The sequence below is a fragment of the Kryptolebias marmoratus genome, linkage group LG7 (assembly GCF_001649575.2).
Source record: "Kryptolebias marmoratus isolate JLee-2015 linkage group LG7, ASM164957v2, whole genome shotgun sequence".
Classification (NCBI taxonomy): domain Eukaryota; kingdom Metazoa; phylum Chordata; class Actinopteri; order Cyprinodontiformes; family Rivulidae; genus Kryptolebias; species Kryptolebias marmoratus.
The window spans coordinates 15,478,464-15,503,679 of record NC_051436.1 but is presented as its reverse complement, the minus strand read 5'-3'; the positions used below and the strand labels follow the sequence as shown (position 1 = coordinate 15,503,679).

Sequence of the window (25,216 nt, the reverse complement as noted above, 5' to 3'; positions counted from 1 at the left end):
TGACACAGAGCTACTATTGATGTATAAAAAAGGCACTTTTTGATAAATAAACAAGAAAAACAACTTGAGGAAGAAAATGAACTCTGTTTTTTTTGTTTTACTACAATGAAAAGCTACTAAGATGTTAAAAACACAACAGTATTACATAACTTTCTTGGACTTATTGTCTGTAATCTGCAAAAATGCAAATTATTAAAGTCTTATTATTAAGTATTGGATTGAGAGTCGAAACTAGCTGATCCCTAATCTTAAACATCTAAGATCAGTAAAACTCTTGACCAGAACATCTGTAATACCTGCACATTTTGATTTTGACATCTGAATATTACCAAGAATTAAACATCTTTTTCAAAAGATACACTTATATTATTATATAAAGATTTTTACAATATGAATGTGCCCAATAAAATATAAATTTGGCAATAAAATAACGAGCCTAATAAAGCAGTCACTTATTAAGGAATGTGTCAGTGCAGGACAGAGTGAGGCGTTCTCCACTCAGGAACAGAAGGATTTGCGGAGATTATTCCATGGAGGTGTTTCTGGGAACAGTTCTTGTGATGCTTACCCAGGATGAGAATGGTGATTCCGTTAAAAACTGCTCCAACATAGGTTAACAGCCACATGACCACAGCCAACTGGGAGAGAAACAGAGGTGAGTCAGCACTTCCTGTTTGACATGACAACACTTCCTGTTCCACAGGCCTCCCTGACTGGTGCCTCAGCCCTTACACTCACCTTCACACTGATTATCACCTTTTTTTTTTGCCTGTGTCTATGTGCCAACGCGTGATTGTTTGTCTGTACCATTTGCAAAACATCTCTGGAATCCCTGAACAAATTATAATAAAACTTTCAGGAAGTAATCATCAGAGGCACGTCTACAACTGATTAACTTTTGGAGTCAACCTCGTTCAAGATGGCCGCCTGCTGTCCACTCATGTTGTCCGCTCACAGTCCGCCCCACACATCTCTGACAGTACAATGAGACCAAGGTGAATTTCTGCACTTGTATCCAGCTCAGATGTCTTGTAGTTGCGGACACACCCACAGCCCAACAACGTCTTCCTCCCCGTTTCTGTCGGAGCTGCTGCACCTGTCGGGGAGCGACGACCTGCTCAATCCTGTCTTGTTTGGACAAGGATCAGCTCCGTTGGAAAGCACGACTGTCCAATTGTCAGGGTGTGATGTGTATCTAGATCAGATTAATCAATGTTGACATTTCAGCCTGGTGTTAAAATGAGTTGTGGCGACATTTTTCATACCAGACACACAGATTTGTTGTGCGAGTTCAACAGTCGTTAAAGGCCTAGCTTTCCTTGAAGGAATGCATATCGCCCGGTGCTTTTCATGCCAGAGTTTTAGACTGAGATCACTTTATTTTAAGAAATGACAAAGTTGGAGCTGTTTTTGGTCAATCCCTGATAAATTACATTACGATCAATTTCATGTGACGGCTGATGTCAATTAGCTGTGGAGGCCATCTTGAACTAAGGTGAAAAATCAGTTGTCACAACTGTTCAGTTTTTCATCAAACACCACCTGACCCACACAGCAGTCCTAGTCTTGGCAGATATTATGAAGAGTCACAAAAAGCCCTCATCATAACCTAGTTTATTCAAAGTGACCTAAACTACACTTAGCTCTTAGAAACTTCCAGAAAGCAAATGTTTTTGTCGTTTTTGAGAGATAAAAGTCAAGTTCAGAAAATCTCCTGTCTAAATTGCCTCACCTGACACGTTCCAGGGAGGAACCACCTGAACCGGCTCCTTTCAAAAAAGAAGCTGCCCCGCCCAAATGACTGAGCTTCAGGAATTTAATCTGGAACCCTTCAGACCTGGTTCTGCACACAGGTTGGAACCAGTGAATCATCAGCTTCCTTTCAGGTTCAGGTTTCACAGCCTCCTCTGTGCCCACCAGCAGGACGGCTGGAGCAAGTCATTCAGTCCCAATAATGAACTGGATAAGCTGATGAAACTGCAGGGATGGTCAAAGGTAGCTGCTTTCATCAAAGTCTTAATAAAATCAGTTTCCTGCCATTTTGATTTTTCTGTATGGTTTATACAATCTAACTACTTCCAAGTACTTTGTGCTATTTTAGCTGTTCATACATCAAAATGTTCAGCTCGGTCAGAGCATGGGTGCTATACCTTTTGGTTTTTGTAATCATTATACTTTTTTAAATATCTAAACTTAGTTAAAAATATTTTTCACATAAAAAAACACATTGTTCTATTTGAAATCTGCTTCAGCATCTTTGTTCTGATTTTTAAGGCACTTTTAGCCTCTAGCTAGCATTTTGATACTTTTAGCATCCAGCTAGCCTTTTGCAAATTTAGATTCTAGCTATAATTTAGCTACTTTTATCTTTTACCTAACCTTGTTAGGTCAATGGATCAGCTACTCCCAGGTCAACCTTTAGCTCAATATCTACGAAACCGACTGAATTACAGCCATGTTTGTGTTTTCTAAGGTCACTTGGCTGTGGCAACCATCTTGAATCGTGTTGACTCTAAAAGTTAATCAGTTGTAGATGAACAACCAGTGATTACTTGATGAGAGTTTCATTTCAATTCGTCCAGTGGCATGCACACAGACACAAGAAAAATAATAATATCTTCTACCTTTGCCATTTAGCGGTAGGTGAAAAAAACAAACAAAAAAAAAAAAACCGAACAGCTCGGAGGCGAGGGGGCTTGTCGTCTAAAAAGGGGGGGGGAGAGTTAAAACTCTGGAAGACAGAGGACAGCAACTGAAGGTGCAGCTGCTCACCTTCAGGGAGTCCACGAGGTCCTCGACCAGGAAGAGGCGGCTCATCTGCTTCAGGGCTCGGTTGATGTAGGTCAGACTGGTGTCCACGTGCTTGCGGAAAGTTTCAGGAGGGACGCTGATGTCCTTCTCTATCAGCGTTCTGCAGAGAAATAGAACAAAGAGGGAAAATAAATGACTTGAAGCCGACGTGTTCGAGCAGAAAGACTGCAGAAAGCATAAACAAAGGCTGAGGATTTCTTAGAGGAATGCAATTTTTGGCAGCAACACATCTCAAAAAATATGAGACGGGCAACAAAAGGCTGTAAAAGTAAGTGGTATGAATAAAAATCAGCGGGAGGAGCTTTGGTATCAGGTCAGTAAGAGGACTGGGTATAAAAAGAACATTTTAGATTTCTGTTGCTGCAGAGTTTAAGATGGCCGCTACGGCTAATCAACAATATCAAGCAAAAAAATGGTAAAATGTGAACGCTTGAGACTGATCCCCAGCAACACTGAGTGTTAGACGTTTCTCATCATAAGGTAACTCTACACTTCTGTCATGAACGGCGGAGGGCGACGTGCATTCGGTCAAAGAATTTGAGGCCTTTAGTTGTCGGCCGAGCAGAAACGGAAGGGCGCCGTCTTACTTGAATGGGTGTCCCTCGCTGGACTTCTGCACAGCCTGGACGACAGACTTGTAGATGCGGAAGGTGATGGTGACGCAGAGCAGAGCGAGCAGCAGGTAGGAGACCACGCTGATGACGCTGAAGGCTGCCAGCGACAGCAGCAGCAGCATGGACAGGCCGAACACCACGCCCGACTTCTTGGGGTCTCGCCAGTGGATCAGGTCCTTCACTGCAGAGACGTAAACGTGGGTCAGAAGACATTCTTTATTATGAGTAAACAGACACGTTAGTAAAAAACCTATAGCAGAACTTGGTTTTCTTTGAAGCAAAGTAAAGAATGTCACTGAATGATAATTTATAATATCAGAGGCTCTGAACATCAGCGAAGGTCTGAAAAGAAAATAGTGGGTTCAAAATGTTCAAGCAAACCAAATTTAAAAACAGGGGGGGGGGGAATAAAATATGAAACTGAACTGCTCAAACTGTGGCCTCATTAAACATGAACAAGTCCCAGAAACGTCATCTGCGGCCCAGAATAACGGAGGGGAGGGACGCTGCTGCAGACGTCTGAATCATGTTCGTGTGGACGCTCGGTGAACAGTCCTGTGCGCACAAGCAAAAGGCTGTTATGTAAAGCTGAAAAGTAATGTTGGAAAGGGCTGGCACTCTTAACCGACTCCTCCTCCTCTGTGTGTGTGTGTGTGTGTGGGGGGGGGGGGATTCATATTTGAAAGGCCTTGTTTGAGTGGTGCTCCAGGAACCACGTGACTTGATGCCTCAGGGACTATTATGGTCTCGGTGCTGCAGCTACTTAAATGGGAGTGCCCCCCTCTTTAAGTCAGCCAGGGACAGTGCTGACTGCGATTTAAGATCCAAACATTGTGAAAACTCGGTCTTATGTCCTTCTGATTACACAGTACCAAGTTTTGTTTTTTTATTATGTATATCTGATAATCATCTCAGTCTTGATGGCAAGTGAGGCACACAGCATCACTGCGCCAACAGAATAAACAAACTCAGTGACGCCGTGGGGGTGGAGTTGGACTCACTGACTGTGGCGGTGTTTAAGAGGATGTTGTCGAAGCTTAAGACCATCTTATACAGCGCCTCCCACCCGCTCCGGGAGGTCCTGGACCGATGCAGGAGCTCCTTCAGCCAGAGCCTGCTAGAAGTCGCTCCTACCGGTCTGTTCAACGCCTCCCCTCAACATCCCAGACACTCAAAAAAAATCAATAACCCTTCAGTGAGCAATACCACAAGGTGAAACAAATCTCATCAATCTCTGTATCTTCTTCAGATCTATTTCACTTGGTGATTTGTGTGGTTTTAATCTTGTTATTGTTTGACATTTACTGCTTATTTGCTTTTATTTTCTATTTCATAGTGAATATTGCTGCATTAAAGTATTTCTATTCTAATTCCTCAGAGCCAGTTTACCCATGGCAATGTCAGATCCTCCATGTTTGAACAGAAAAAAAAAAACTAGAACACGTTGAAGGCTGCAAAGGCTGCGTAAAACTCCAACATACCTTTGTAATAATCTAAACGAAGAAAAATGTTTTCATTTCGATGTATGAATTATATAATAAGTGTAAAGACAATAGAGATTTAAAAAAAAAAGGAAATGTGAAACTTGAGTGTGGCTCATTATGGTCACCATGGTAACTACATACTTGTGTCTGTCACTTCCTGACTGCCAAGTTAATGAGAGGCAGACAGAAACAGACTGAAAAGTAAGCCTCAAACAAACGGTCACTGTGTGAAACCTTTTCGTCAAATCTTTAAAATTCTTCAACCACGAGCAATAGATGACTCTGATAGTCTCTCATGTGAATTCCTTTGTTTCTAAAGTGTTTTATGTTGGAGATACGACAAGTTGAGAAGCACCATTCACTTCCAGTTTTGAGGTCACATATAAATCTATGGAAGCTTGGCTGTTCATGTTCTGCATTCTGAGGAGATTTCACAGAAACCCATAAATCTTATAGCAGTGAAAGAAGATAGAAACACCTACATATTGATGTATAATTTGAATGTGTACCAAAAAAAGCTGTAGGAACAAGATGAGCTTATTTGCAAAAGATCTGAAAACTTCAGACAGCTGAAAGGTTAGTGACGTCAGCTGAACAATCTGTGGACAAATATCTGTAAAAATCTTAAACTGTGGTTGTGTAAAAATCAACAAAGAAGTCAAAACACTCGTTCAGACATGTAAAGGTTTCTGTGGCCGTTTAGGCCGTTTACGTCTGCCTAAACTGTAGAACTCCAAACAGGGCTGGCTTTTCTCATGTGTCGCAAAAACACCATTGATTTCCATTATTTTTGTCGATGTTATGCGACGTACCACTACGAGGATTCATAGCACACAGATCCTGACTGAGCTGAACGTTTTGGTGTATAATTTAAACTAATTAAGAATTAGCTTTACTTCAAAGCTGCGCAATGAGATAAAGGACAAAGGATTTTAATAGAACAGTAATGAGGGTGCTCCAATGAGTTTCCACCAGCGCCGTTAATAAACAAGACAAATTATGAGTCACTCCTCAAACCCAACATGAGCAAATTCAGCTGCACTGTGGATGAAAGAATAAATTGGATTCCCTTAAAAGAAAATGTTGGGGGGGTTTTCTCAACAGGAACAACTTGCGTGGTGTTCTCACTTCGCCCTGTAGGGTACATATGTGTCCTCCCAGCATGCTTTGCCGCCTGCACCCACAGGCTAGCAGCCAGAGTGCGACAGCCCTTATTCATCTCTCTCCTTCCTCGTTTCCACACCTCGTGCCCTCTGTGTACTCTGCTGAGGCAAAGCGGCCTACTTTCACTGCGCCGCGCTTATTAAAAGTAACACACTCGCAGAGACATTTCCACAGGACTGAGAGCATAAAGGCCAGACCAGCAGAGACAAACGTAACACTGAGTGTCCTACTGCTGTCAGATGCGTCCGCTTCATTACAGGAAGTGTACATATGCAGCACCTTTCCACGTCGAAACCTGCCATCTTTGACGAGAAGCTTGCAACAATCTCTCAGCGCAGTTCGAAGACACTTCCAGAGAAGCTGTCCACTTCCTGTCCTGTCTGAGCTTTTTTGTTGCTCTTTTAAAAAGATCTGAGAGCCAACAATATGTGAAGCTGTTTTGAGGAAGCATATATACTGTGTCAGTAAAATTCAGCCTTGTGTCATTTTGCTATGTAATAATAGCCACCGAAGTGTTTGTAAAACTGATTTACACTAGACCTGTGATGCAGAAACTGAAAATTTTGTTGCATTTGTAATTTTAAGAGTGCGGCTCTTAAATAAAAGAAAAAACTCCAATTCAGAAAAGGTTGAGATGCTGTGTCCCAACTTTCATTCACAATGGTTTGCAAAACTCATAAACTTGCATTTTTTTCACAATGAAACATAGTAAACACACTGAATGTTTAAAATAAGAAACTGTACGGTAATTTTTAATTTGATTACAGCAACACATCTCAAAAAGGTTGGGCCAGGGGACACAAAAGGCTGCAAACCTAAGTGGCATGAATAAGAAACATGTTCCCATCCAGATGATGCCTTTTTTCCAGGGAAGGCCTTGCATATTTCAGCAAGACTATATTAGACCACAGACTGCATCATTACAACAGCTTGGCTTCATAGAAGAGACCAGGAGTGGGACAACATTCTTCCAAAACCTCCAGCAGCTGCTCTCCTCAGTTCCAGATGTTTACAGACTGATGGTAAAAGAAGAGGAGATGCTTCACAGTGGGAAACATGGAGCTGGAACAATAACAAGAGGTGTGCTGATGCCATCCAAATCAGTAAAAAGGTACAATTTCTTAATTTCAACATGTTAAATATTTACTATGAGTCACTGTGAAGGCAGATGATCCACTGTGATGACCCCTGAATGGAAGAACCAAAAGACAAAGACTATGCTCCACTGAGATTTGCCAATCACAAAGTGCTTGAAGCATTAATACCAGAACATTAGTGTCAAAAAATAATCTAACAGAGGTGCTCTTCCTTCACTGCTTCAAGCTTGTAAATGCAAAACGAGCGAGGCAAGGGGTGACAGTTGCAGTGCAGTAACTCCGGATATGTTAACATCTGTTACTTCCCCACAAATGCCCAAATAAAAGGCTGAATAAAACTGGTATCAACATCAATGAAGTCACTCTACAAAACCTAGAGCTTCATGTTCATAACCAAATATTACTGTTATCAAGTATTTGAATGTAAACTGCTAAAAAGCTTAAAAGGATCAATGATTGTGATAGCTTTAAATCCAAAATGTTTACAGCTTCTACTGTTCTTTGCTTCTGCTTCCAAATGAACTCCTGGTTTCTGGTTACAAGAATCGAAGCACAGGGTTGTGTCCTGTCAGCTCTTAGTGTTGAGTACTGTACGCGCTGACTACACCATGCATCAGGATTACTGTCCACATACCAGCCGGTGTGCGTGCGTGTGTGTGTATATATATGGGGAATGGAGATCTAATTTGTAGAAAAGCGAGGGCGCTGCAAAACTAGCCTGTTTAACTTTTACACGTTGATCCCCTAAAAGCACAATCTGCTTTTTAAGTGAATGAAGACAGAAGAGGCTGAGAAGTTATGACCAGAGGAGCCGACACATATTTTTATCCTTAGATGGGTACTCGCTGAAACCCAAGTATAAATGACATGAAGGTAGAAACCCGACACTGGAGATTAGCTGTACCGCATGACTTTTTGGATTTTTGCAAGCCAAAACTAGTCCACCATATTTAAAACCCTCCATCCATTCTCAGTCAAATGCCAAGCTGTAAAGGACAGAGGGCAGGACAGGGTCACAGGCTCAAATGTATCACGGGGTCATATGCAGTCGTAGACGTGTGGCAGCTTAAAGAATATTCCTGATATCTGCAGTCTTACAGCTTTAGTTCGTCATCGCTCATCTCTTTTTAAGTGATTATTTATTGTATGTATTCTATTGAGGGGATTTTAATCTCTCTTTGATTGGTTTAGGCTTATTATTTATAGAGTGCTGCTCATAAGGTAGCCATGGCAAAATCATTTAAAGTAAAAAAAACTAAATCTGCATCATGTTTTTCCTCATATGGATGTGTCCTTAAATTAAAAATTTGTGACTGGCTGCTAACTACCAAGTGAAACAGCCGAAGTGACTGAATAATGGTCACTAATGGTGGCGTCCGTGGGATAGAGAAGTCTGGACATTTTTTTTCTTTTTAAGTTTTATTAATAACTTCAGCTGTTAAACCAATAAAAACAAAACTAAACCAACAAAATGACAATCTTGGCTGCTTACAATAGTAATATGAAGAAATGATAAAAAACAGAAAAAACAACAGGGGAACAACGTATTAGAATTGTTGCATTCTCATTAGAGGAGGTTATTTTCTATTTTCTCTGAGATGACGACGCCCCCCACCCCACCTTAGCAGTCAAGCATGGTGCACCTAATGTTTCAGGGCTGTGGGCCATTTGTATCAAGCTTTCTCAATGTGTGACAGAATAAGATCCCACAGTTCTGTGTAAGTGTCTGGATTCCCATTGAGAAGTTGGATCATTTTGATGTACTGGTACACATTTACAGTTGTATTTGTTGAGTAAAGTGTGCAGACAGGTTCTTAAAACAATCTAAATGTAAATAGACCTGAAAACTGGGTGCATTTCATCTGTTTTTCTGGAAAATTCAACCATTTTAAATATAACTGACTAGGGCCAGCCTAATGTAGGTCAATCACATGACTCAAGCTTCTTTGGGGTCTTATGCGGATCCAGACAAGTGCTTTATTTACACTGAGTGTGTACCTGCATTTCACAATCAATATACCTGGAAAAACTGAAAAGTCTCCCAATGGTGCATGCCTACACACTTGAAGCCAGCACAGTGACACCAGTGGCATTTGTTAGGCTGGAAACGTATTCCTGTCTTCCGTGTTTGAGTATGAACGCACTCGTGTTCATACATCAGCTGCTCCGCAGGTGTGTTCAGTTTTCACAGCAACCTAATAGGTGGCGATAATGTGCTAAATTCTCAAATGTCTATTTAAAAAGACGAAAAAATAAAGTTTTGGTGGTTTCTAACAATGAGTTTGAAGCAATTTTTGTGTCTTTGTGGTCCGTACATGATAAATTAACCAAACATCGATAGCAGCAAGTCTCACCACACAGTATGTATACAGAACAAGAGTCCGTATTGATTTTCTTCTTCTGCACTCAATTTGACTTCCGTCTTTTGCTTCATCATTTTAGATGGAAGATGGCAGGTAAGATGAAAAATTTACATCATGATCAGTTTCCACCCTCAGAGCGGAGCCCCGAACTCTGCTGCCCTACATGTCAGACCTATGTACTTGCCAACTCAGTTCTGTGACTACCTCCCTTGCTGGCGAAGGGAAGTATCAGTGAAACATTCCTCTTTTGTCATTTCAGATATGTTACCAATGTTGGAAGGTGATGTTGGAAGCGAGGCTTGAAAGTATTGTGTAATACAGTAGCTATTGTTGGTGTGCACTGTGTTATACTTTAGTAAACAGTCTTCTCATTTGCAAAAGAAGTCTGAAAATCTGAATATAATATATATCGATGAGTTCAGTGTTTAAGATAGAATAGAAGCACTAGAACAAAAAATGCTGTTAGACTTCTCTCACTGCATATTTTTCTTTGGCTGACCACATTTAATCTTTTTAATGCCTAGCTGCAGATTGTGTGGCTTGTGGTAAAGTTTATGCTGGGAAATAAAATGGACAAGTTTAAAAACAAATGAAAAGAGCCAAGAGAAAAAAAATAGATGACATTGGGAGAAGAGAGTCTTGTGAGAAGTGTGCATGAGGTTAGCAGGCATACTGCCCAGAGAAGAAGAGGCGTTACCTGATAAGTGGGTTAGTATTGCTGTCAAGACATGCTCAGCAAGATGGTAGGCTTCAGCTACCCATTCATCTGTGGCTTCCAGCTCCTTAGAATGTGTGTTGTCGCAGACACGGCTGGTTTGAGAACATGGAGGATTAGGGGCTGAAGCTGGGTGTACCGATGTAAAACTGGGGTTAGTTTGGTTCTGGTCCGAAATGTCTGACTGTAGAGTCACTACTTCCTTGTCTTGACTGCTGCCCAGTTCTTTGAGAGCACTAATTGTAAGGTCTTCTTGCTCAAGATCCATCACCATGCTTGGAGAGGCGTTCGTGCTGAGCCCATTCTTAGAGGGGACACCTTGATGGACTTCGTCACTTTCTTTACCCTGTCTGGATTTCAGGCATTCTCTCATGAATTCCACAAAACTATCTGCAGGTTCAGAAGCCGGGCCGCCGTTAGTTTTGTCGGAGCTGCTTGTTGTGCCAGGTACATCAGGACCAGTTCTAGGGTCCTGCTGGATGCTGCCAGTATTCACGTTTTCTGCAGCATCGTCAGCGGTTATTTTGTCAAGAACCTCTCGCTCACTGGTTCTGCTTATTGTTTCACTTTCAAAGCAGGAATAAGGATTTTGGATGTCTTCGTCTAGAGATAGCTGACGGTCTTTATCACAGAGTGAAATGGTGCTATCTATATCAAACATGTCTTCAGCAACTTCATTTTGAACAGGATCAGAAAGAAACCGCTCCTTGGCATTGCTTAGCTGTTTATCTTCACTGTGATCCAGGGAAGATGTTACGTCAAAGTCGTAATCAAACGATTGTCTGTCATAAATCTCATCCTGCATGAAACTAGACAATGGAAGTGGCGCCATTTTGATAAAAGCCTCTTTTGGTGCTGCGTTTCTCTTTTTATCCATTTTGGAGTGACAGAAAGAACTTGAATCTTTGAAAGAAAGATCCGTCTTGCTAGGCTGAACAAGAACATCCTGTACTTCATCTGACCACTCATCATCATTGTCTGGGAAATCCACTTCTTCATCTCTGGCTGTAGTAGGGGAAGGTTCAACTTTTACTTGATCTGAAGCAGTCTGTGGCTGCTCAGTTTGTGATTGTGCTTGGGAAAGATTCACTGCTGAATCCAGCTCATCTGTCGGACTGGGTTGGACCTCAGGTTGTGATGGGGGCAGTTGATGTTCGGCTTCTGAAACAGATTTAGGAATTTTGCGTTCTGGAGAATATTCAGCATCAGAGTCCACAGGTGAGGATGGAGGTGAGTAGCCTTCCATAAATTCAGTTTCCAGGGGGCGCATTTTGGGTAGTTCAGTTATGTTGTTTTCTGGCTCTGTGGTTTTTGGAGCCTCTCTGGTTGGGTCTTTAACCACCTCATAGTCCTCATCTTCCTCTGCCTCAGGCTCCATTTCCATTTCCTCATCGCTGTAATTTGGCTCATCGGTTTCAATAACATTTATTGTTGGAACTTGCATTAGCCTTCTCTCAGACTTTGGAGGAGGGGTCTCCTTTTCAGTGGCAGAAAGGTCAAGATCTGTAGAGTTGGGAACAGTGGTATCATTTGAAACAGGGGAATCAAAAGATGAAGGGACAGACGCAAGAACCCCACTGTCATCTTCAATGACAGTATCATCGGACTCTCCTGAACTGTCTGCTTCACTTGCCTCTTGCTGCTTCAAATCTCCACTAAGGGAGGCTTTCTCCTCGTGTGACATATTCTGATTAGCATCGGCACAAGCTACAGGGGATAAAGGGGGAGATGTGGCATCAAAGCCTGAAGGAGGAGCAGGTGAAGACTGAATCACTGAACTGAGATTTGACGACGCCTCAACAGTTGAACTTTCTTGACGATCCCACATGTAAGCTGTGGGCAAAAAGCTAATGTCAAACTCTTCTTCGACTTCTGGTTTCTGTGCGGCAGCCAAGTCATCTTTTAGTTTTTGAGCTTTGACAGGATGATCCATGAAAGCGTCAGGGACAACAGTAAAGGCAGCAGGAACATCTGTGTCACTCACTTTTGATGGAATGGTGGTGGTGTCTTTAATTAAATCCCCATGATCAAAATCTGGTACAGGGGGTAAATGAGCCTTGATCCAATGTTCTGTTTCTTCAAACTCATTCACTTGTCTCATATCTCCAAGTATTTCGAAGGGTGACCCTGGGGACTCCTGATCGGCAGAAGCTCCTGTTTTGTGAAGACTTGGTATAATTTTCTCAGATGCAGACGTGGACATTTCAAAGGGAGATTTTGTTGCCTCGGAGGAAGGTTTCATCTCTTCTGCAGGAGATTTTGTCACCTCAGAAGAAGATTGTGTCTCTTCTGAAGAAGATTTTGTCACCTCAGTAGATGATTTTCTCTCTTCTGGAGGAGATTTTGTCACCTCAGGAGGAGATTTTGTCACCTCAGGAGGAGATTTTGTCACCTCAGGAGGAGATTTTGTCACCTCAGGAGGAGATTTTGTCACCTCAGGAGGAGATTTTGTCTCTTCTGGAGAAGATTTTGACACCTCAGTAGATGATTTTCTCTCTTCTGGAGAAGATTTTGTCACCTCAGTAGGAGATTTTGTCTCTTCTGGAGAAGATTTTGTCACCTCAGTAGGAGATTTGATCTCTTCTGAAGGAGATTTTGAAGTTTCAGAAGATTTTGTCACCTCAGAAGGCAATTTTGCTGTTTCAGAAAAAGATTTTGCCATTTCAGAGGGATATTTAGCCACGGCAGAGGGAGATTTCTCATGGAACCTGTCCCTGAGGGGAGTGAAACTTCCATTGCCTCTGAAATCAGGTTCCTTTGTTTTGGCAGCAAGAGCTTCTAATGCCTTTATCCGCTCAGAAACAGGAGAAATCTTTATAGGAGAGTCTTCTTGTTCACCTACTGGCACCTCTTCATTCCTGTAAGCGCTAGTTGAGAACGATCCAGGTTGGGAAGAAAAGCGGAGCGATGTAGCTACACCTTCACATGGCTTTTCAGAACCTGGGACCACTCTCTTGTCTGAATCACCAAGCAACGGATGGCAGCGAAGAGGACAAAAGTGGGAAGATCAAAAAAATAAATAAAATAAAACCACTACCACTACACTTTCATGCACTTCTATTACTATTTAGCTATGCCTTAATGTAGCAGCCCAAGCATTCATGCAGTGCATCATGGAAATGTAAGGCACATTAATTTTAATGGGTTCTCAAATATGCATGCTGCTCTTAACTAATTCATATCAGCATTAGGTAGCAGTCAGGTAACTTAATTTATCTAAATTATCAAAAGCTGCAGCAGAAGAGATAAAATGTCACTGATGATCAGCAAAACTCTGCTGACTAAGCAAAAGTACCCCAAAACTATATTGGTTTTCAGTAAAACATTCTCTGGCATTATTTGCATAAAAAAATAATTCAGTGAATCTTTAAATTTTAGTGCAACAATCGTTGACTCTTATGTAATTGTCTTAATAGTAACAACTCCCTAATAGCCTCTAATATTGATAAAAAAATAACTTAAAATGACAAAGTGTTCAATATAAATGTTTATTGAATAAGCAACAACCAAAGCTTAACCTCAAGAATAGAGCTTGCTCTTATAGATCTCTTTGTACATTAGTTAAAATGGGACCTACTGACAAAGGTTTTATTTTCAAATTTTTCTTACATTGGTACATTGCTAAATAGCAGCAACCAGATCAACCTTCGATTTTGATGTACACCCAATTATTAACTAGAATATTAATAACTTTAAAAAAATATACTTTATTTTTACTTCAATATGAAAAATGTGCTTTAAACATGAAACTCCAAGTCATCTCCACAGCCTAAGGAACACCTCTGAATGTTGTGCTCTTCCACTTTAGGGAGCAGCTGAGTAACCAGCTGTTATCCACTGAATTAAGTCATTCCTACCCTTACAGATCTGGATTAATCCACTCATAGCAATGTGACCGTTTAATGCTTTAAAAAGCACTTGGAAATGTGAAATTTTAAACTCGAATATTCCTTCAGCCGTACATTTGTTAGTCGGTTCTATTCAGGTTGAGCGGTACCCTTGGGTTCACTACTCCACTTCCTGTAGTCCCCTGGGTGGTGTGTCATTTACGTCAGCGCTCTCACTACCATAAACGAGAGCAAAAAGCTGCTCAATGTTACGGAGCCTGCACTGTAACAAGAGATGTTGGTAAATGCATCAAAATTGTAGATTTTTACCAAGTAGTATATAAATAGGTATAATGATGCTATAAATTGATATTTATTAAATGAACAAACATACTCTAAGATGTTGGGTTTGATGGGTTATTCTGAAGGTGTGTAAACAGAGCGAGCCAGGTCTGGAATATTAACCAAATACTACAAATGTCAAATAGACATTATCTACCCAGTCAGTACCAAGTTTTGATGACCCGATGTTTTGATGATGGAGCTTTCTTTCTCTTGCATCAATGCATTTATTGATGCAATATTCAATTTGTCCATTAAGAACATTTTAGATCTGTTGTGCCCACTACCCAGCCAAATCTGCCGCTCTGTACACACAGGCCTTCACAGTGGTGCCCAACTGACGGGTTCACTTTGTCTTCGGACTGTCACCTCGCCTGCTCCACAATACGATACTTTGTTCAAACTAGGCCACATGAACAAACTTTCCATCTTGCCAACAGCATTGTAGTCTTTTGCCCCTGTACTCACAAATGAATTCCAAAACAAAGACTGCTGTGGAAAGGAAAATGTTCACAACCGCAGCAGAAACCTCTTCGATAGAGTGCACGAGGTTTTAGCCTGGACTAGCGCATCTAAATAAATTCAAAATGCTTTTCCACTAAACTCTTTCCTTGGCAGTTAGCATATCTCTCACCATAAAATAGAGAAGAACCCCAAATCCTTTTTTAATTTCAGTGTTCAGTGTTGACAGTGGCAATGCTGACACTTAGGCCAAGTGAAGAACACCGACAGGAAGATCAGGAAACTTACAAATTTGTGCAGAGATTATAAAATTTCCAAAATTAGGTATTTCAAGTTCCTCAAATGTTTCTATTCAACATGTAACTTTTGTTGTAAGATGACTAAAGATATACCGTATATCCAGGATAAACCTTGTACTGAAACCAGTTCCTCCTATTTTTCAACATAAACATCTGACACAGAGTGTGAAGAAATCTCTTTACAAATCAGAAGTTGTGAATATTTTACTATTTAATTGTTTAAATTTCATTAATTCATCATATATTACAAGGACACTTAGGTGAAAAAACGTGTTGCATAAGAAAACATGGACTTTAGGAAAAAAGGGAAAAAATGAGATTTAAGGAAAAAATAAAACTGACTGTAGGCAGTCCTGACCACTACTGGACAAATAAAACTATATTATATCAAAACACAAGGTTTATTTGTGTTGTGATTTAAAAAAAATAACCTGCTTGGTACAACCAAACTCAACTGTGTGACTGAATAATATGGTTTGCTTTTGTTCATGTCGCAATCAGCAGCATGAGTTTAAAACCTAATATCTTATCTTTGATTGCTCTAATCAAAGTTCAGTTTCTGTGGTAAGATGAACTCAACACACTTATTTGTGCTTTACCACAAGGCACCACTTGTTTATAGAATTCTAATGTTACCAAGAACCACTGATCAAAAAGAAGCTGTAAAAAAAAAAAAAAGCAAAACTATTGAAAGTAAACTTAAGGCTTTAAAGGCAGTGGTTTGAGACATGCACAAACCCTACAGAGCTAAAAGCAAATAATGGGTTGAGGGTGAGTGAGCAGCTACAGGCGATGGCAGACCCAGGCCAGTAGGTGGTGGATGATATCTCCAGTGCCACTCATCCTCAGAGACAGTTGATACTGAGGGGGAGGGGGACTCAGATACTTGGGCAGTGGGAAGGAAGGCTCATTCCACTGGGACACAAACCTGATCTACTTTTAGGTTTCTGCTCTTGTGCGCACAATGTGAACTTGAACTTCTCCGCTTTCCTAAAATAAAGTGGCAATCTTGGGATTATCCTGAACCTAGAGTCAGTGATGCTGACCTAAATAATGCTTGCTAGCAGCTGGGAAAGACCAAAATGGATTATGTTTCTAGAAGCAGCAGTGGGGGCCTGGTTTTCACAAGTTTGACGATCCGTGTCTAAAATTGTGGCTGCGATCAAGTAGATGGGAGTTAGCAAGTGAAACAGAGAGTAGCTGTAATTTGAGGTAGTGACTGCTGGTTATCTGTGCCAATTTGTTTGATCACCACATTGGGAACAGAGGCAGCATTTCAACTCTACAACATATACAGTGCCATGAAAACATTCACACCTCTTCTACATTTTGTCACATTACAACCACAAACCTCAACACATTTCACTGGGATTTTATCTGACAGACCAACATGAAAATTATTCATGGTTTAGCTCCATCCATCTCCCCGTCAACTCTGTTCCTGCTGAAGAAAAGCACCCCCACAGCATGATGCTGCCACCACCGTGTTTCACAGTGGGAGTGGGTGTGTTCAGGGTGGTGTGCAGTGTTTCCGCGTTTTACATTTAGGCCAAAAGGTTCAACTTAGTCTGATCTGAGCAGAGCAGCTTCTTCCAGATGTTTGCAGTCTCCTTACATGGCTGCAAACAGGACATCTTCTGTGGATTTCTTCTTGCTGCTCTTCAATAAAGGAGAGATTTGTGGAGAGCGACTAATAGTTGTTCTTGTTTTATAACCTAACCCTGCTTAAGGGGGATCAATGTAGAGGAAGCTGAAGGCAAATGCACGCCACGCTTTTCTGATTTTTATTTCTAAAAATATAAATAAATACCATGTATGATTATCTTTTCACTTCACATTTATGTGCTACTTTGTGTTGGTCTGTTCCATAAAATCCCAGTTAAATACTTTGAAGTTTGTGGTTGTGTAGAAAAGTAAGGGGTATGAAGACTTTTTCAAGGCCCTGTAAATTCCTTTAAAAGCTCTACTGCTGCTCAGGTTATAGCTATGCACAGATGCACATCTTGCAACTCTAAAAATAAACCGACAACGAAACCTGTCAAAGGTCAGTGTTACTAATTTGGGCATGAGCTAGGACGGTTTCATCTCTGCAGGAGGGGTTGGAAATGGTTAAGAAAATTACTGAAGTTATTTGTCACTAAAGCAGGGGGAACGCTCGTCTGGCTGAGCACAATTAGTGTAGCAACAGAAGTGTTGGAAACAAACAGAGCAAGACGAAGTCTGTAAAAACTAGAGGTTGGTAAAGACTAGCAGAAGAAGGGAAGGAACTACCACCAGGAGCTGGCAGTTTTAGCTCTGTTCAACAGATTTGTTGTTTTAATGCAGAGTACTGCAAGCAGATAAGGGGCACCAGAAAGAGGAATGATGAGCAGTACATTAACAGGCCAGCATGAGAAAGTGTAGAGGGACAGAGCAGGCGAGCAGCGTAAGGAAACCATAAACTTGCCTTGAGGAGACTGAATGAGAGATACAGGCGAAGAGGAAAGAAAGGAATCTGGAAAAATTGAACAAAAAAAAAAGGACAGAAGAATGATCATCTGAGAAGAGCTCCTATCCACTAAAACCCATTCAAACAAAAAACAGAGAAAAGGCTGTTTTCACTTCTACAACTCTTAATGCTATACATGAGCTTTACAAAATCTAAGTGTGGAAAAATACCGCCATCAGCTGAAACGCTTCATGCATGCTCTCATCATTTATTTCAGCAAATGTACAATAAAACATGCACACACATTTGCTATGCATGCCAAATACTTTCAATAAGAAATCCTAACAATTTTACTGCTAAAAAAGACCACCACACTTCTTTGGTACCTTATCCAGCACTGTAGGGTGAAGATGCTTCACTTGGCACAGTAAAATTAAGGCCTGAAACAAAGCTGTTCATGCTTTCTGTGTCCACTCTGATCATCATTTTACCTGTCCGCTAAGGTTTCCAGCCCCCTCAGCCGTCAAGCGTGCAGTACCTACCTCTTCCATCTAAAGTGGTGGCGCCAAAAACAAACTGTGAGCAGGAGAAAAACAAAACGACGCTTGTTTTGAGGAAACACTGTGAGATTTGCTACCGTCAGCATTTAGATCATTTGTCACTCAGGGGCCACAAGGACACCAAGACTGTGTCGAAGTCCTGGTGAGAAATCACTCAATCGCTGTTTCTTCCACTCGTCTTTTCTTTTAGATGGACAGTTGACAAATCAATGCGTTATCGCCACCTTGGCTGAAGTGATGACTGTAGACTCCTGAGTGGAACGCTGCAGTGCAGCTGAACTATAAACACGAGTGTGTGCGCAAACGGGTCGCCTACATGGACACAAAAAAAAAAAAACACGAACCACCATGTTTCCATCTTAATCCCATTAAAAGTGTGTAAAGGCCACATGATAGCTCAGTCTACTATGAATAAATGCCCTTTAAAAGGGAAGCTATTTCAAAAACACAATGTTCAGATATTCAAATGCCCAAAGAATGATTTTCTGTCACCATGTTCACAAATGAAACCAACCATTGACTCTCTCTCTCTCTCTCACCTGGGGACAGTTTAGAGTTACCGATTAACCTAACATGCAAGGTCTGTGGGATGAAACTGGAGCGCTTAAAGAAAACCCACACGTGCATGGGGAGAACACGGAAACTTCACAAAGAAAAGCTGGGAAGCAAATATTGACAATAAAAGACAACAAATGGTTGGCCCTTGATCACCTTATTAATTGTTGCTTCTTGTAAAAAATGACTTTTAGTCCCTTCTAAAGACTGAAAAGACTCACGAGAAATCAAACAGGAGAGATGACAGTAAGTTGAGTTTGTGGCAAAAACCTGTTTTGTTATAGTATCTAATATTTAGTTTTTAAACCATCTTGTGGACCCAGGTTCCTGACTCGCCCAGTCTTGTGGAATAGGTGTCTTGTTACACCCAAAGTAGTCTTTAAAACTGATAAATTACCAGCATCCATACCAAACCACTTTAAGAGCTTTGTGTGTGTGTTATTGAAAGTTTAAGTCGGAGGGCTGAGGTCTGAGTGAGCATTTGCCACAGCATTAGGTGACAATGTTCACTTACTGTGACTTGACGCAAATTTAAAAACTTACTCATCGTTGTTGGTGAGTGAGTCAAATAGGACACAGTCAAATTACTAATGTAGGCCATGGAATACTTGTGTGAATTTTAAGTCCGTATGTAAAGCACTTTCATGTATGATTAGACACTCTAGGTGAAAAATGTGGTTCCATCACAAACAATGAGAAAATCTGAATTATCTCCTAACACGTTTTATCACTTTCACAGCATGCCAGTGGAACAAGGAGCAATTATGGGCTCACCGTCTCTTGGCTAGAAAGTGTGAAAACATCAGAAAACAAGTGACTGAGTTGATGGGAAAGGCCTGAACGTGTGTAGAGACAAAGGTGAGGTGCTACCCATCCGTTCAGCCCAACCTGAACGTGCACAGGCTGGGCAGGTTGAGCTTGGCGTGGCCCTGTGCTGCAACATTCCTGCGCTCGGGTTCATACTTCTGCTCGCTTTCAACGCACCACACCTTCACTTTTTAACCACACCCTCGTCTGGATCGCCACGTGCTGGGAACGCATGAGGACACCGCACACCCAAGGCTGAAAGTCAACTCTTTTCTTACAAACTACACAGGAACACAAAAATGAATACATTTTACTTTTTTTTTTTTTTAGGCACAGCTAAAGAAAACATTCAAAAAGGCAAATGCACAGAAACACATCGACCTGGGTCCCAACTATCAATACAGTGTCTAAAGAGGGGGATAAGCTCAAACAAAACCTGAAAACCATAATAAAAGATTAAACATATGGAATAAAGGCATGCTCTTTCATTTATAATGAAGTAGTTTAACTTTACGTTTCTGGTGGGATATTAACTGCAGCTCACTCTTTCTCTAGAATGTGCTTAGGGTGCTCTTTGCTCCTGGTGTGCATTCATGACTTATAGTCACATTCCAGAGCGTATAAAGGCTTGCTGCTGGCAAGTAAAGATTATTCTTCTACTCTTTACTGAAAACTGTGGTTCTCAAACCTTTAGTGCCATGACCAGTTCGGTTGGAGAAAAACTGTTTTTGCTAAAACAGTAAAACCGACTGCGTCATCAGCATTTGATTATACAAAATAGAGGTTAAGCTAAATTTGAAATGACTTTCTAGCAATATTAAGTCTCTTTATAAGTGAGGGATGATGTCATTTAATCACAGTTTTTGGGTCTTACTGTTCAATTATGCAGATTTATAAAGCCATTTTTTATCTCAATCAGAACACGTCATGCAAATCAGACTGTTTATAAGCTGGATGTCCTCCTCAGATTCGCCCACCTCGACCATCATCAGCCTGACCGTTCGTCTCTGATTTAAGGGAAAAACCTCCTACAGGCAGCAAACTTCTCCTCCAACAATGAGAGAAATTCTTCCCCCCTCAGTTTGTCATCACTTCTATCTGGATCATGTGCCGACTGAACCGAAAGGATGGACCAACTCTTCACACTGTGCAGCATGCAGTCTGTCCGTCTAATCACCATGGGAAAGCAGTTTAGTCCAACACAAAAACAAGTGTTTCAACTACAACTTTTAAGGACAAAAAAAAAATAAAAAAATCACAACTAAATTAAATAAAATAAAGAAACCAGAGGTTGTGTCCCAGCGTTTGAGCCCCACTGTATCTTTGTTTGATATTAACATTTGGTGGATGATCTGAAACATTTAAGTTTGACAAAAAAAAGCAGAAACAGAACAAATTCGTAAAGGGGCAAATACTTTTTCCCATCACCGTATACTCTACATAGTTTTTAATTCCATAAAAATAACCAGCCAGTGCCTCGATCTTCCATACTTCTGAGTGAGATGTCAGGTTTGTAGCAGCTGCTTACCGTTTGTTTTTTTTTATTTTGTGTGAAGAAGCAGTGTTGCTAAAAGTTGCTAAATGACATCACCTAAATTACATAATTGGTCACGTGCATGCAACTGTCAGATGCTGTAGATGAGAGGAACAACATCGTGGAAGAGAAAAGGGGAGTTAAAGGGAAAAACACTCTTTATGTTACAATTTCATCCTTCCTCCTTGCATTGATTTTCATTAGGGCAGCACAGCAGAGCAGTGGTTAAAGCTGTTGTCTCATAAGAACAAGGTCACAGGTTCGGCTCCTGACTTTTCTGTGTGGAGTTTGCATGTTCTCCCCATGCACGTGTGGGTTTTCACAAAGTACTCTGGTTTCCTCCCATAAACTAAGCATGTTGGGTTAATTGGTAACTCTACATTGTCCCTAGGTGTGAGTGAGAGCGCGAATGGTTGTTAGTCTCATTTGTCTCTATGTCCCTGTGATGGAGACCTGTCCAGGTGTACCCCGCCTCTTACACAATGACTTTTTCTTTTCCCTTCACGGGCTCCCCGGTGACTCAGAAAGGAAAAGTGGGTAAAGAAAATGGATGGACGGATGGAAGGCCAATTTATTTTAGACAAAGAAAAATGTTATGCTGCATGAGGACCTGTGAGAGCTTTGAGACGGGGGAGGAGGGACAGAGGTAGACGCTCCTGTTTGTTAAAACAAGAGTAAGAGTGATATTTACTTTCATGTCAGAGTCTTCAAAGGTCTCTAATAACAGCCAAAAAAGTTGCTAGATTTGTTGCGTCTTTGACAGAGCCACTAGAGGAGTCCTAATAGTTGCTAAATATAACGACAATGGACAGTTTTACAAAACATGAAATGGTCGCAAAGCCCAGTCTGTCTTCATGCTGCCTCTGGCTGTTCAGAAACCATTGATGGAGCCGGACACAGACGTGAGCTTTCAGAAATGAAGCAAGCGTCGTGGAACCCAGAGAGGAGTGGAGCAGAACGCATCAGATGTGTGATGGACAGCTCCCTCGTATTGTTTTCAAAACATGACAAATTGTCTTAGTGGTTGACTAATTTTTTAAACTAAATACAAAATTTCTGTGTGTCATCATCGATCTTCCCACAGTGATAAATCTGTTTGTTGTTGTTTAATCCCATAATCTGATGTTCGTTCAGACCATATGTCTGCACTTCTTCATATTACTGAGCTGCAAAGCTGGCTCACCTTTTCGGCTCTGTCACCACCTCACTTTGCAGAACAAAAGGTGCATCAGGGCTTGGTTGGCTTCAACCACCCTTGTCACCTCGGTTCTTGAGGTGTTTTGTGAAAGGGCCTACTATCACAAAAGGTGGCAACACTGTTGGTCGGTTCAGTTGTTGACCTTTAAAGCTTCCAAACATTTGTCCCTTTCCCCCCTCTGAATCAGCTAAAGATGGGCAGGTTCCTCAAACCTGAAGTGATGTAAAGGAACCATTTACCACATCAAAACCAGTTCTCATTCAGCTGAGTGAATAAATAGTCTTCACTACAGTAAGATGATGTCAATATAAGTATCTCTAGTGATTCCTTTCAGAAGGCTTGATGTGAATGCAGATAAAACTGGGGACGATTTCCACCTGGAGGTGTGTAAAAACATGTCAGCAATCTACCAGCCTTTCTCCCCTCGCTCAGAAACAGCCTGAAAACAGGTGAGCTCCTCACGCCTGAGGCATTGTTTGTGACGGAGCCCTTTGTTGTTATCGCTCGCAGCTGAAGGTGAAAGGGTGACTATGTTTTAGCTTGTGTTTGTTGTTCATTTATCTGTTGTGTTAGCAAAAATATCTTGTGAACCAATAGAGGGGTTTAAAGAAACTGTCAGAAAGTCAGGCGTACATCTACAACTGATTCACCACAATTCAAGATGGCCACCACAGAAAATATCCAGTGAGGGTCATCAGAAACACTGGAGTTAAGCTTCTCTCAACAATGCATAAAGTCATGCACAAAAATCATTTTTTTTAACCTTTTTGACATTTTTCTAACTCTATACTATGGTTTGTAGGAAAAGTTTGACTCAGGATGCCGCATCCGTTTGTTGCTTTCTTTGTTAAAGAGTGATGTTGGCAAGGAAAGGCGTTTTATTCAAACGTGCATCAGTCCGAGTGTGATGAAGGCGTGTGGGTCAGAAACCTTTAGATACCATTAAGCAAAATAAGCATTCCAGGCTTGAATTAAACAAATAAATAATTGGAAATCTTCATTAAAGGTTTGAAAGCAACAATATTAAACAGAAATCGGGAGTTTAGTACCTCTAGTGATAGAGTAACCTGGTTATATTTGAACATGCCTACATATAACATTAAAAGGTACAGCACCGAACATGAACTGGTCTTCCAACTCTGTATGAATGGGATAACAAGTACGATGTGTGAAAACTACTTCAAATTTATTATTGAATAGCATTCTTGAGGGAATTTTCAAAACGTCTTGGCTCTGTCTTGGCGATGCAACCCACTGATGGGCATCGATTTAAAAATATGGCCCTGATTTTAAAGTGTGCCATCTCCTTTGTGACTGCTCTCACTAATCTGTCATCGCCGAGGAACTGGACTCAACATGAGGCAGGAGCTGGAAACGGGAGGGACTGGGATTCCAAAATAAACCCAGTAAAGATGACACTCAGCAGCACTTTATAGTAAATATAGTATCTCACGGGACAAAAAAAAAAATAAATAAGGACAAATTTTGGAAAAACTGGAATCACACTGAACAACATGTTAGCACAGACTCCCAGCAAAATCTGGGAAAAAACCTGCTGGAAACTGGGAACCCTCGCAAACGCTCCGAGACATTTCCCTCGTTAATGCTGTTCAGATACTTTCTTTCCTGTTTTAGATTTTAGTGAAAAATTGGTCAGTTTCAATAAAAGTGTTTGTTTTAGCACATCTTTAATAATCAGTGGATTCTCCAGGACGAGTTAAAGTTTGTTCTGAATGTTTTCATGCTGATTGGACCCTCTGTGGTCTTTGTGGTAAAATTCTTTGGGTTCAATCACACACAACAGTCTGAGCAACGTTATGTTTTATTAACACAGCACTTCTGTTACATTCATAGTGAAGCAGAAAAAAAGAATTAGATTGCTGTGGATCAGTGGTTAAAGCAGTCATCCTCAGACGAGTTAGTCGGAGGTTTGATTCCACCAGTATGCAGTCACATGTCAAAGACACTGAGCCTCTCGTTGCCTCTGATGTGACCCATCGGTGTGTGATCTAAAGCACTGATTAGACTTTATAGGAGGATTTATTCAGATTAGCTTTGAAGAGGTTCAGTGCTGTATGAATATGTGCGGTTGGGTAAATGAGGGCACAGATTGTGTGGTAAGCGTTTTGAGTCGCCTGATTGGCTAGAAAGGTGCTCTATAAGTACAATCCATGTAACAGCTACCAGCACAGACGTCTGATTATTCCAGATACATTTTAATGCCAGGTGTTAACACTCGTATTTAGAGGCCCTGTTCACATTTGGTTTGCTGTAAGCTTTTTGAATCAGTTTCAGGTGATTTGACTACACATGGTCAACTCTGTCGCCCACGTTCACATTTGTTGGTAAAATGTATATCCCAAAACGTTTTGCAATTGGATGACAGCCACACACACATCAGCAGATCTAATAAATCTGAAGTACATCTTCATTTTGACATTAACATGGTTTGGAGCCATTTCAGCTGCTTTTTTTGTTGTTCTCTCTAAATAAGCTTAATTACCTAGCAGATGTGATATAAGTGAAATAAAGCAGCAAAAATTGAAGATTTTAACCTATAAATCTCCACGGTGAGCTGACAGCCCTGAGCCATTTTACAGCTTCACAGTGAACATATCAGCTCTGTGTTTAATTAGGTGAATATAATGAGATACAACACCATTGTTCTGTGATTGACAGCATATTATAGCCGAAATTTAACCCAGCTGCTCCAGACAGCTCTGAAACTATCAGAACAAACAGGATCCTGTAATCCAGTTTGATTAATAAAATCTCAACAGAACAGATCTTTTTATTAAGAACAGTTCTAATAAATAATTCAATAAAACTTTTAGCTGGGGAAAATAAATACATAAAACCGTATCTTCAGAATATTCCCAAGGATCGCTGTTATCCAATTAACCACAGCTAAGTGGACTTTTTTCTTTTCCTTTTTTTTTCCGCTCTGCTATCAGAT

The 25,216-nt window shown here is 40.9% G+C and overlaps 1 protein-coding gene across 2 annotated transcripts in view; it reads right to left on the bottom strand.

Moving 5' to 3' along the window:
- The window catches only part of rtn3 (reticulon 3), a 34,001-nt gene that overhangs the window by 5,695 nt on the left and 3,090 nt on the right, over positions 1 to 25,216 (bottom strand). The window contains exons 2-5 of one of the 2 annotated variants that reach the window (XM_017427040.3): positions 17,625 to 17,672; positions 3,399 to 3,606; positions 2,773 to 2,911; positions 569 to 638 (exon numbers count right to left, since the gene is read on the bottom strand). In XM_017427040.3, coding sequence (XP_017282529.1) covers positions 569 to 638; positions 2,773 to 2,911; positions 3,399 to 3,606; positions 17,625 to 17,672 — 465 coding nt within the window. The remainder of the gene's footprint in view (positions 1 to 568; positions 639 to 2,772; positions 2,912 to 3,398; positions 3,607 to 17,624; positions 17,673 to 25,216) is intronic. The other variant, XM_017427041.3, reaches the window with a different exon arrangement.